At 30.8% G+C, this 12,538-nt stretch overlaps 1 protein-coding gene across 3 annotated transcripts in view; it reads right to left on the reverse strand.

The window, feature by feature from the left end:
* The window catches only part of ADGRB3 (adhesion G protein-coupled receptor B3), a 796,575-nt gene that overhangs the window by 485,669 nt on the left and 298,368 nt on the right, over window positions 1–12,538 (reverse strand). For all 3 annotated transcript variants that reach the window (XM_066359103.1, XM_066359102.1, XM_066359101.1), the window contains one exon: window positions 4,912–5,022. In XM_066359103.1, coding sequence (XP_066215200.1) covers window positions 4,912–5,022 — 111 coding nt within the window. The remainder of the gene's footprint in view (window positions 1–4,911; window positions 5,023–12,538) is intronic.

Raw genomic sequence — 12,538 nt, forward strand, 5'->3', positions numbered from 1 at the left:
TTAAATCTACATTCTAGTGTAAGCTTCTTTGCTTTCGGAGGTCCCATAACAACTAATGCACAAATAAGCATGGTTCCATAGACAACACTTGGGTAATGCCATTAAGAAGCATTTATTTTTATATTTATCTGCATTATTTACCCAGGGGCACAGGTTATAATGCACGTATAAGTGAATATATAACATAAGGGAACAAAAAGGGGTAATTGAGATAACAGATTTTATTAACTAGGGCTTCTTTTCAGTGTTATGATATATTTGTCCTGGAAATTCTATATAAATCACTCTTGATTATTTCAGTAGTATTTGCCTTCACCAATTTATATATAACTAATTCATAAAATGTTATTGGAAGACCATTTGAACAGCATTTAAAGCTATGCCTCTGAATTTGTTCTTTTATATTAAATAATACTCTATCAAGATTAAAGATCATTACTCTATAAACCAATGATATGACAATGTTTAAATAATTCATACATATATGTATATATGCACATGTTTATTTAGCAATGAGAATTTAAGCTTAAATTTAGGGAAAATCTAATGCAAATATTTTTCATTTTATAGTCCAGCCTATATTATAAGATTAAATGAAGTAGAAATATGTTTCTGTGTTACTTAAAAGCTAGAAAACATTGAATAATGGGAGTTCTATAATAAGTACATAATAAAGGCTATAAATAAAATTATTTTTATATATATTTTTTATAAAAGCAGTACTTCTCTTACCCTTGAATTGTTATGATGGCAGGAAAGTATTTTAATTAAACTGAGCAATGAATCAGAATTAAGATCTACTTTTATATGTATTTCTGTACAAGTATGTAAAAACTTAGGTTGCTTCTTAACATGTGGTACTATAATGATGTTGAATAGGTTAAGCAGTGATTCCTGGATCATGAGGCATTGATAATTAGTGCTCAAAACTAGCCTCCTTCGCTTTTGCCAAAGTAATGATTAATTTTGTTGATCAAAAACAAAATAAATAAAATAAATATTGGCTTTCAAATTATGAATAAATTTTGCCACTCTCAAATGACTTTGCTATACCTCAAATGCTACAGTTTTAAACGACCTAGCCACTAAATATGCATGATTTTCATGCTAACACTTCCTCATTTCAAAAGGTGTGAAGACTATTCCAGTGAAGCACATTGGGTCATTGTGAGTAGTAGCTAATATATTTTATAAAAAAAGATGTATTTTTTTAAAAACTCGCTGGCATTAAAATATACTGCTCACAAAAATTAGGGGATATTTCACCACCTCCTATTCATTTTGAGATATCCCCTAATTTTTGTGAGCAGTGTAGTAAACTATAATACAGAGTATTCAATGTGCACTGAGAAGGCACATTAAACATCATGCAGAAGGCTTCTCTAGCCAAGGCACTCATGAAGCTCTTCGTTCTGGCACAGAACCGGAAAGGAGACTGGAATAGCCCTGCAATGAAAAGCAGAAGACCTGTGCTTGATGGGAGGCTACTGAATAGGAGCCCTGTGCCTGAGAATGTCACCCCATTTCTCTGAACCTCTCAATAACATGGGTAATACACCTACCTCAAAATGGATTTGTGAGGATTAAGTGAGATAATATATGACAGGACTTTTGAAATTATAAACAAAAATATTAATATAAAATCTTGCTAGTATGTTAATGAAATTAGAAAGACGGTTTTATTTTTCTGTTTTAGATAACATGTTGTACATTACTAATGTAGGCTTTTCTCTACTGGAATAAAAGACGGCTTTTCCTAAACAAGTTTGTCTTAAGGCATCTTGTTGGTATTTAATGTGTAATTTTACTAATTTCTATATATTTTATCACCTCACTTAATTTTCCTTAACCAGAAATACAAATTATGTGCTAGTCTACTGGAACACTGTCCATTTTGTTCAAATTAGCTACATCAATTACTAGAGTTATTTTGATAAAGTAAGGGTATTTTAGGAAATGTTATTCTTTAAAAAAAATTTTTCCCACCTACTTGATTACTTTAAGGAAAGTTGGTTTTTAAATACAGGTTTAATGATTATATTGATTGAAGAATATAATCAGAATATAATATTCATTTTGAGAAGGGATTCTTAAATTATAAAAGTTGACAGCGGTAGAGCGTCGGCCTAGCGTGCTGAGGACCCGGGTTCGATTCCCGGCCAGGGCACACAGGAGAAGCGCCCATTTGCTTCTCCACCCCTCCGCCGCTTTCCCTCTCTGTCTCTCTCTTCCCCTCCCGCAGCCAAGGCTCCATTGGAGCAAAGATGGCCCGGGCGCTGGGGATGGCTCTGTGGCCTCTGCCCCAGGCGCTAGAGTGGCTCTGGTCGCAACATGGCGACGTCCAGGATGGGCAGAGCATCGCCCCCTGGTGGACAGAGCGGCGCCCCTGGTGGGCGTGCCGGGTGGATCCCGGTCGGGCGCATGCGGGAGTCTGTCTGACTGTCTCTCCCTGTTTCCAGCTTCAGAAAAAAAATGAAAAAAAAAAAAAAAAAAAAGTTGATAGCTTTTGTTTTTCCTCATGACTAATATGAAAACTTATATTATCTTTTATTATTAGATTTTTACCTCTATGGCATTATTCTTTGTTTTCCAATCAGTGTTAGTAATGTTAGCACTGTTTATATATAAATATAACAACAATTTCTTGGGTTAAAAGACAAATATAAAAGTTTCATAAATAAAACTTTAATTTTGTAAAATTGTATGACACTTAGTTGTATTTATTCAGACTACCTTAATACCTAAAGAAAGTATAATCTCAGAAAATACTTAAAGAAAAAGACCTCTCTGTTTTTATTTATAATTTTCTAGTGTCAGAAGTTCTTTGTAGTTAAAAAAAAGCTATTTAAAATAATGCAGTTTTCCAGTCAATTATCAGTATCATAGTTATTTAAATTTAAAACAATTATTATACATGTATTTATATTTGCCTATACTATATTTGGATTTAAATGAAATAATAAGTATTTATGAGTCATCTATTCAAGCCCCCCCAAGATATTTTCAAACTATAATTTTGAAGTTCATTGCTTAATCTGAATTATTGTTTACATGGGAATATGGTTTTAAACTCCTCATAGATCTATTTAACAAGTGTTTCAACTTTTTTACCAAATGCTGTGTTACTATGTATTAGATACAAAACAATTCCTGTAAATTAGTGATTTCTCAGTAAGGAAACCTAAAATTCCTTATGATTTGAATTTGTAAATGGGGTTTTGACTGAAAGCTGTGAATTTTCTTGGTATATATCACAGGCAAATCCCCAAACTGAATTTATATAAAACTCTGGCCAAATTACATAATGTTAAATATAAACTAATTTTAAGACATTATTCAAAATTTAAAGCTATGGTTTACCATTTCAAGTGAGTCCACTTTTAAGTCATTTCAGTAAACCAATACCTGCCACCTCTTTGCAAAAAGTAAGGACACCTTTAATCTTGCAGAAATGCCCCAGGAGCCTGCTGCTGAAGGAGGCTGAATAGTCAGCCAGCCCATGCCCTAATGTCTCTATTTAGTCAAATGTCCCCCAATTTCTAGTCAGTAATTGAGGCACTTTGCTTCCTATAAAGGTGAAAAACACATTTAGAAATTTGAAAAACTGCCTACTTTTGGACTTCTTCAAGCAAATCAGAAAAATATAAATCAACTTTATTTAAAAATAAGAAGGTGTACCAAAAGCAATTTAGATAAGCAAGTTTTCTTCATTTCTGGATTTGGCTGCAACATATACATAAAAAAGCTAAAAATATGTCCTTATTATAGAATTTATTCTAAACATCTTTCCTGTTTTAAGACTTCTTTGGCCTACTTGTAACTAATGTATTAAAATCTACTACTCACCCATTACCAAGAACACAATTCATTAAGCAATTACAGTTCTAAGTTATAGATTCCAATTTATTGTTCTGAACAAATATTGCCCCTAAGAACATATGAACTAAAGAATATATTTATTCTTCAAAGGAATTTCATCGTAATCATTCTGAATGTCATGTAAAAAGGCTGGTTATGTACTAAAATCTTCTATATTAATGGTAAACAGTTCATTAGATCAAAATGCAGAAAAATTTATAAATACAGATAAAACTGTTAGTTCACAATTTCTCAAAATATAATGGAGAGCTGAAAATGTTCATAACACAATTTAAGCACATGTTGTATCCAAAATTGTACCACATGCAATGTATCCAGATAAAATTATAGCCCACTTATTAAGATGAGCCAATATTTGTGTGTGTATATATATATACATACATATGTTTTTGGAGGGAGGTATTTAAAAGTAACATAATTAATTTAGATAAAGAAATTTTATAAATTGGAAAGTCACTTTCATTGGTATTTATTTGGAATGTATTATAGCTTGCAAATAAAAACTATTAACTTTTTATTATTTAGCTTATACAACAAAAGTTTTCAAATCAAAATACTAAATTTTAAAAAAGTTGTTTCTAAGATTTTTATATATTTTAACAATCAATTTTATATGATTTATGACATTTGAAAAATATTCAACATTAAATATTGCTAAATTAAATTTTATCATGAAAGTCCTATTTAAAATTCTGATATTAAAAAGTCCTGTAATAATCAATTATTGCTGAAATAACTTTGTTAACTTGCTTTAAAAGTTTAATGATACATTTTAAGTAGTTAATTCACATAAGTAAAAAATAATATGTAAATCTTAAATGTCCCACAATGAAAGCAAAATAAATCAGACTTTTTTTTCACTTTTCAATTCACAGCTACTTCATTTATGGACTTTAACTGGTGACAAAAAATGGTTCAAAAAAAAAATATCAGCTCCAAAAACTGACAAATGTGCAGAAAAAGATTATGAAAACATGCAGTGGTTTCATTAAATTAACGACAATAAATAGAAAAATGTAACTAACGTATTACCAGTTTGTGCCATAAATTTAGCAGCATCAGCTTGTTCCTGAGGGACCCTTTTTTCATGAACAGATCGAGGTCGCTGACTTTTAATTGTATGATCTCCCATCATTCCAAATTCTAAAGACAGAATAAAGGTATATGAAAGCTTGTGTGTAGACATTTCTCACAAATTACATTACTGTCTCATGCAATATGTTCCTACACATACTTCGAAATCACTAATTAAATCCACCATTCGAAATTTGCTAGTCTGAACTGCTTGGAATATTTCTAAAGACGTCAGAAAAGATCTATAAACAAGAACAAGATTTCTAGAAACAAGAATAACAGTCAATGAAATGACACGCCAGGTTTTTAGTCAGCTTAATTAACAGAAATAGTGTACTCTTTTCTGATATGTTTTGAAGCAATACATCAGAAAAAATACAACCACAGTGTTAACTGTTGTGTTTCTGGAGATAGAAGCCTGACTGTAACAGCTGCTGCTCTCCTGAGTACTAATCCCCCACCAAATTCTTAGCACTTTGTTTTTGAGGAATGAGTAATCTTGTTCCCTAGCTTTCCTGAGGTAAACATTTACTTGATGGATTCTTTTTCCAAAGGTGAGCTTGCCCTCCGAATCCTCAAAGGCTCATAGAAAATGGTAGTTGAAGTAATTCTCATTCTCTCCTTCCCTGCCTCCAAATAACTCCTCATCTCTTTTCTAACAACAGGGAAGAGAGGGTGTGCTCTTTCAAAAGTTATGTTTATAAAAAGAGAATGACTCCAGGTTTCTGTTATTGAATCCTTTAGTGGTATAACCTCCTTAGGAAAGGTGAAAATTCCGGGCCTACCTCAGGAGACAAATCGGGAAGAGAAAAAAAATAAGTTGAATAAAAAATAATAGACTCCATGTAGTATATTTTTAAAAATTCATCTGCTTACAAATCTGCACGAGTTCCATGATTATTGCACTGTTACTGTAAAATAATTTTAATAAACTCAAAGCCTAATGTATGGAAGAGTTGTCCATCCGGTTTGTCGGAGGGTGGGTAGGGAAAAGGAATTTCTGAGCAGCAGGAATTCATGTTTTGTTCTGTTACATCAAGAAAATCCTTAAGCCTTTAAGACCAGGCAGGTCTTTCACACATGACAAAAATGATTGGGTAAAACAGTTTTTAATGGTAGTGCAGATATATTGCCAGAACTAATAGCATCAAAATTTGGGAATGGGTAACTTCACCAGCACATTATTTTGCCTTTTACCATCAATCTTTAAGTAATCTTCTGCTAAAATGTAGTACAAAACTAACTTTATTCAATTAAGCAGTGTATTTTCAAAATTCAAGTACTAATTCTCCTGACTCTTGTCTTTTATGTATGGAGAAAATATTAGTACACATTTTTGTCCATACTGGCAAATCCACACATAAACATTAAAGTATGGCACCTGACAGATTGATTTATCAGATATTTTCAAATATTCTAGCCAAGAAAACATGAGAAATTTGAGAAGCCTAAATGTGTGCCTGTTTTTGTCAGTTTAGGTAAAACCCAAAGCAGAAACTGGATTTTTTTATAAAATGTCAATTCGTTTCATTTTTTAAAATCCATCAGTATTTTCCATTACTGACAACATAATTTCATTCCATTTCTTTATGTGTACAGTATGTACTACCTAAAAAACCATGCTGTATTATGTTAAGTATCTAATTACATATTTAATAATTTTGAAAATTGACTACTTAAAATGTTTCTATCTAGACTCTTATGCACTATTCAATATTTTAAAATGTTATAAACAAATGAATTTTTTCTGTATCTGAAATAGCAAGAGAAGTTTAGTAGTAATCTTTATTTAACAGTATGCTTTACCTTTTGTCCTCTAGAATTTATCATTTATCTCTTATATGTTGTGTGTGTGTGTGTGTGTGTGTGTGTGTGTGTGTGTGTGTGAATCACTTAAAGCAGTGGTCCCCAACTTTTTTTGGGCCACGGACCGGTTTAATGTCAGAAAATATTTTCAGGGCCAGGCCTTTAGGGTGAGACGGATAAATGTATCACGTGTCTGAGGCAAGCATCAAGAGTGAGTCTTAGACGGATGTAACAGAGGGAATCTGGTCATATTTTAAAAATAAAACATCGTTCTGACTTAAATATAAATAAAACAGAAATAATGTAAGTTATTTATTCTTTCTCTGCGGACTGGTACCAAATGGCCCATGGACTGGTACCGGTCCGCGGCCCGAGGGTTGGGGACCACTAACTTAAAGCAGTGAAGTCAGAGTACATGTTTACATAAATAAGTTGGGGGATTCGGATGCTCACACTAAGGTAGGTTTGGCACTGGGAGGGCAAAGGATATCAAAAAAAATTGTTCCATTCCCACAACTTCTTAACTACTTAGTAAGTAACTTTATTTCCTATTGCAATAGAAGACAATTCTTCAACTCAGTAGCAGCATGATAATATCCTGCAGTCTGTTTTCTAAGGAAAATAGTTTATTTGTATAGGGAATATGATCCTAAAATTCAGTGGTTGAGTATATGGTTGGACACTGCTTAGATGATTTTAAAAGTGTCATATTCAATTTTTAATTATTTCTGAAGTTAAACACAAGTACTTATTTTTGAAAATAGGCATTAGTATTTAAGTGAACTAGTTCATATTATTAGCTGAATTTGATTTTTATCTCTCAAACATATGTATAATACAATTTAATTTCAGTATTTTTTGTGTAGTAACTTCTTTTTATCATCAATAATCAACGTTATGTGTATTAGTGCTGATAGCTTATCATGTGGTCACAGTACTTAAGAAATTATTCAATGATCTATAGACTTGATTACATATATTTATACATAACCAAAGGTTTAAAATAAAACGTTTGATTATTGCTGTCAATATAATTTATCTAAAAATTACTTTTAAAAAGTGAAAACTAATATGAGGCATTGATATAACTAAATTCCCTAGAAGATAAAAAAACATGCTAACAATTTATTTCTTTTTATCAGATGGAAAAAACACTATGGTGGTATTTTCTGAATGTTCCAGACCTATAGTTTCAGGCCTAAAACAATGTGAATTTGAAAGTAAAACGTGTAAACTATTATTTAATCATGTGAGTTTCTTCTGCCAATGTTTATGTGACCAGTGTTTGAAAAAAATAACTGCTTTGTTTTAGGGTTGTTATCAATAGTAAGATTAACAAACAAATGTCATCGTTACATTGATTATCTCCTAATGAGATCTTTTCAAAATATTTGTATTCTCTTTCAAATGATATTATCCTCTTCACTTCTAATATAAAAGAAAGGTTGATTGTACCATCCAAACTTAGAAAACAACAAGATATTATTTTTGTTATTCTCTTAATGTGGTGAATGTGATTGAGATCAATCTTTAATATAAGTTCTTCGTGGGTTGTTGATTTATATTCAGATGATTCTGAGTGGCAAGGATAATATACTACATTAGTTACATGAGAAAAATAGCATAGCCAAATAAAAAGATGATATGCTTTGGTAAAAGCAAAAAAAAGCAAGTTATGAAATCAAATGAGGTAATGTACAGCATAATATTGTATATGTACATATGGCACATGGCTTATGAAAGGACAGGGTTATTTCCCAGGTCTTGATGTTGATGTTATCAATTAAGCAAATAACTGCATTTATGTATAAAACTCAAATGACTGGAGATGCCTTCCATGTTTAGGCACATTTCCTCATAGATTCATTCACTGTGCTTCTTGATAAAAAGCTGCTGGAAGTAGGACACAAAGTTACGTATAAGAAAAGTGTTAAAAAGCTACTGCTTTAAGTATAGTTTTATGTCTTTTCTTCTTCCTCCATCCATGAATATATAAGCAGATCATTAAGAAACAAATAGACATGAAAACCTGATAGTCAATTATCAAATATGAAGTTTTTGTCTGGAAGTCAAGGGTTATAATAATGTAAAATTAAAATCATCAAACACATATCCATTTGTTATTTTACCATATGTTTATTTTTTAATGTATAGACAAGTAGAACATCAGATTAGTTGATACTGGTTATTTATTGCTGCAATCTATCTTGCAACATAAACACTAACTTCACATTGTTAGCTACTTTCCTTTGCATTTCCACAGCAATCTGCCCAGCCTAGGTTATTACTGCTTCTCAAAGAAACTTGCAAAATTCATGTTATACTTATACTCTGTGGTTAAACTGCACTATATTTTGTCATGGAAATAGTCAAGACACTGTACCCTTTTTCTCGTTTTTCTTCACTTAAAATACCAGGTCTTGCAGACATGCCTGCAATAAAGCTCCTCTCCAAGTTCAACTCCAAAGGCACCACCTCCATGAACTACTTCACCATCAGCCAATCATGGTCAACCTCTGTCTTCCTTAACTTATATTTTGCTTTATCTCAATAATGGACTTTCACTTTAACTATTAGATTAAGTATCTTACTTCTCCTACAAGATTAAAAACTTTTATGTGAAGAAAATACGGCTTATGAGTTTTAAAATAATTTCTCGCTATGCACATAGCTGGGGTCTGCATTTATTAATTATATAAATAAATTTCATGTCAAAAATTGTTTTTCCAAAATGCAAGTTTCTAGATACCTAGAACTATTTCGTTAACTTGCTAGGAGAATTGTTCGATGGGTAAAACAGAAAACTCTTAGTAAATTACTTGAAACTTAGTTATGTATGATGGTGATCGTCAACATTTTCTCTATCAAGAAAGTTTATTAGCAATAAATATGTTCTGGTTATTATTAAAATATTTTCAATATTACTTTACTTAGAACTTAAATCTCACTGCCTAAAACAAAGCTCAGTGTTTGAACATAAGGCTTGATTTTGTCAATAAACATTTATTAATTAATAAATGTGTGATGACAGAGAGAGAGTCAGAGAGAGGGACAGACAGGAAAGAAGAGAGATGAGAAGCATTAATTCTTCATTGCAGCACCCTAGATGTTCACTGATTGCTTTCTCATATGTGCCTTGACTGGGGGGCTACAGCAGAGCAAGTGACTCCTTGCTCAAGCCAGTAACCTTTGGGCTCAAGCTGGTGAGCCTGCACTCATGCCAGCAACCTTGGGGTTTCGAACCTGAGTCCTCCGCATCCCAGTCCCACACTCTATCCACTGTGCCACCGCCTGGTCAGGCAATAATATAATACTCTCAACAATAATGACTTACTAATTGGTTTCCAAAGAGATCATACATCTTTTAAGCATACAAGTAGACATCTGTAGTGACATTCCATTTGTTATATCATAATAATTAATAATATTAAATGCATAATTGTTGACAGAAAAATTTTCTATTATTTGGCTGGATTATGGTGGTATGGACAAACACATTCTATTAAGAAGCAAGTAGATATTTCCTGAAATAAGATTATTATATTTAATGCATCCTAGGCTCATAGTCAGGAGTATTAATTAATGATTTTATTCATTTATTTTTATACTTGCTGGAAGTAGAGTTGGCATAATTGTTTTGCATGCAAATAGCTGAGAGATAGGTAGACAGTGAGGAGAAGCTCAGATAATCAATCACTGATATACTTCTGTTTTCTGAGATTTTTAAAAATATTTTTTGAAATGTGCTAATTGTAAAAAAAAATGTATTTTCTCATTTAACATCTCTCTGTTAAGTGGATAATATAGCCAGGGGCTCTAACAAAAGACAGAAGTTATAAATAAAGAGCTTAAAGACTGTATTATCAAAGACATTTCTAATACTGGAATGATTATTAGAAACATAGAATTTTAAAATAGACATCATTACTTGAAATTCTGAAAAACACAGGTAAAAATACTTTATATTGTCAGGTAATTTTGCATAACTTCAAAAATGGACAAAATATAGACTAGTCAAAGAATATACTGCTAGTATGTTTAAAGAAAAAATAAAATTGTCTAGGAGTTCTCAATCAAGTTGCTAAATTATAAAATAGAACATACTTTGTAGAAATGATTATGAAATCTATTTATTGTTTATATTCTTAAACGATGTTATATTTTAATTTACCTTTATTCCAAATAGGAAATTTGAAATAATTACAAAAGTTTTTTAGATATCTTCACACATGTATTTGAAAATTAAAAAACATCTTATTTAGAATGATTCCAGAAAATTTGGGGTAAAAGGCCATAAATCTACATTTTTATGCTTATTTTCTCTCTTCTTTTTGGAAAATATCAGTAAATTGGATACACAGCTTTATGTAAAAATCATCAATGTGTGTAATCATTTAAGAATTATTTGTCAATATTTCTTGTATACTATTCATTTACACTTTATTAACTCATCTCTGTTGAGATAACTATTGAATTTTTATAAACTAGTAATGGTTTGTTTGAAAAAATATTTTATTTGTTGGAAATAAAAATAAATGTAGAAACACATACATGAAAACTGCAATTCCACTTCTAATAGTACGCTAGTAACTGAATGTCTTTTCTTGTTGACCTGTATCAGCATTTAGCACATTAGCACATAAGTGGCAAAATAAGATGCTTTATTGTGAGGTTTAATAAGGTTTGCAGAAGACTAAAACTCTTGCACTATAATATCTGAATAGTATTATTGCTAAAATGGCCAAAGAAGATCTTAGGAAATCTTAAATACAAGAAAGTAAACTAAATTGTCTCTGGAAGAAAGTCTATACTTTAAAAAAGTGAAAAATTTTGGTTATTTTTGATAGATGCTACCTTTGTATATGTATATTATATTATGTATATTATCTTATATGATGCATTTATTTAGAATGTCTATGAAAAATGACTCCTCTATAATTTTTAAATTAAGGTTCAGATCCATATAGCACTTTTCAACTTGTCAAAGCTCATTTTCATTTATTATAATAGTAAATTTTTTTATTTTAATACTATCACTGTACACATATTTACAAAAAGAAATAATTTAATAACATATTATATAAAAATAATTAGTATATTCTACACCCCAATTGAAGGTTTAAAAACTAGAAGAATGGTTGTTTGACCCAAATATTTCAATACATTAACAATGGGTAATCCATGAAATAAATGCCTGCTTTTTTTTCCATATGACATTGGTGTATGGATATTTCTGACACATCTTTATTGCACTTAAATTATAGTTAATTCAGTAATATGGCCTTAAGATTACTCTCTGTACCTGGATATAAGAGAGGATTTATTCTGTTTTTTATACATTTTAACTTATCATGTCCAGAAAAAATTTTTAGAGAATCTAGAAATATCAAAGTAGTCATGTTTTACCATTTATCTACTGCTATATTTCTATAGTTTATTACAGAATTTTAGCTTAAAGTAGTATCATATCACTACATACACATTTACTGAGGGAAATAGCAAAACTGACTTCCTTAATGAAAATGATTCTACTAAGACATACATATAGTGTTTATAATAATTTGTAAAAGTAAAAATACCAACTTAACCGGTCCCTTAAAATTGTAGCTTGTTTCTCAGGGACAAATGACTATATGTGGAAAACATTTTCACCATTTTTTTTAGAATATCAATTTTTATAATCAAATAGCATATATTCAAACTTGTTTTCATAAGTTATTGTTACTAGTATTGAAGACCAAGTGACATTCTCTAGAGAAAACTAAAATGATAAGCCTTT

This window comes from Saccopteryx leptura, chromosome 1 (assembly GCF_036850995.1).
Source record: "Saccopteryx leptura isolate mSacLep1 chromosome 1, mSacLep1_pri_phased_curated, whole genome shotgun sequence".
NCBI lineage: Eukaryota > Metazoa > Chordata > Mammalia > Chiroptera > Emballonuridae > Saccopteryx > Saccopteryx leptura.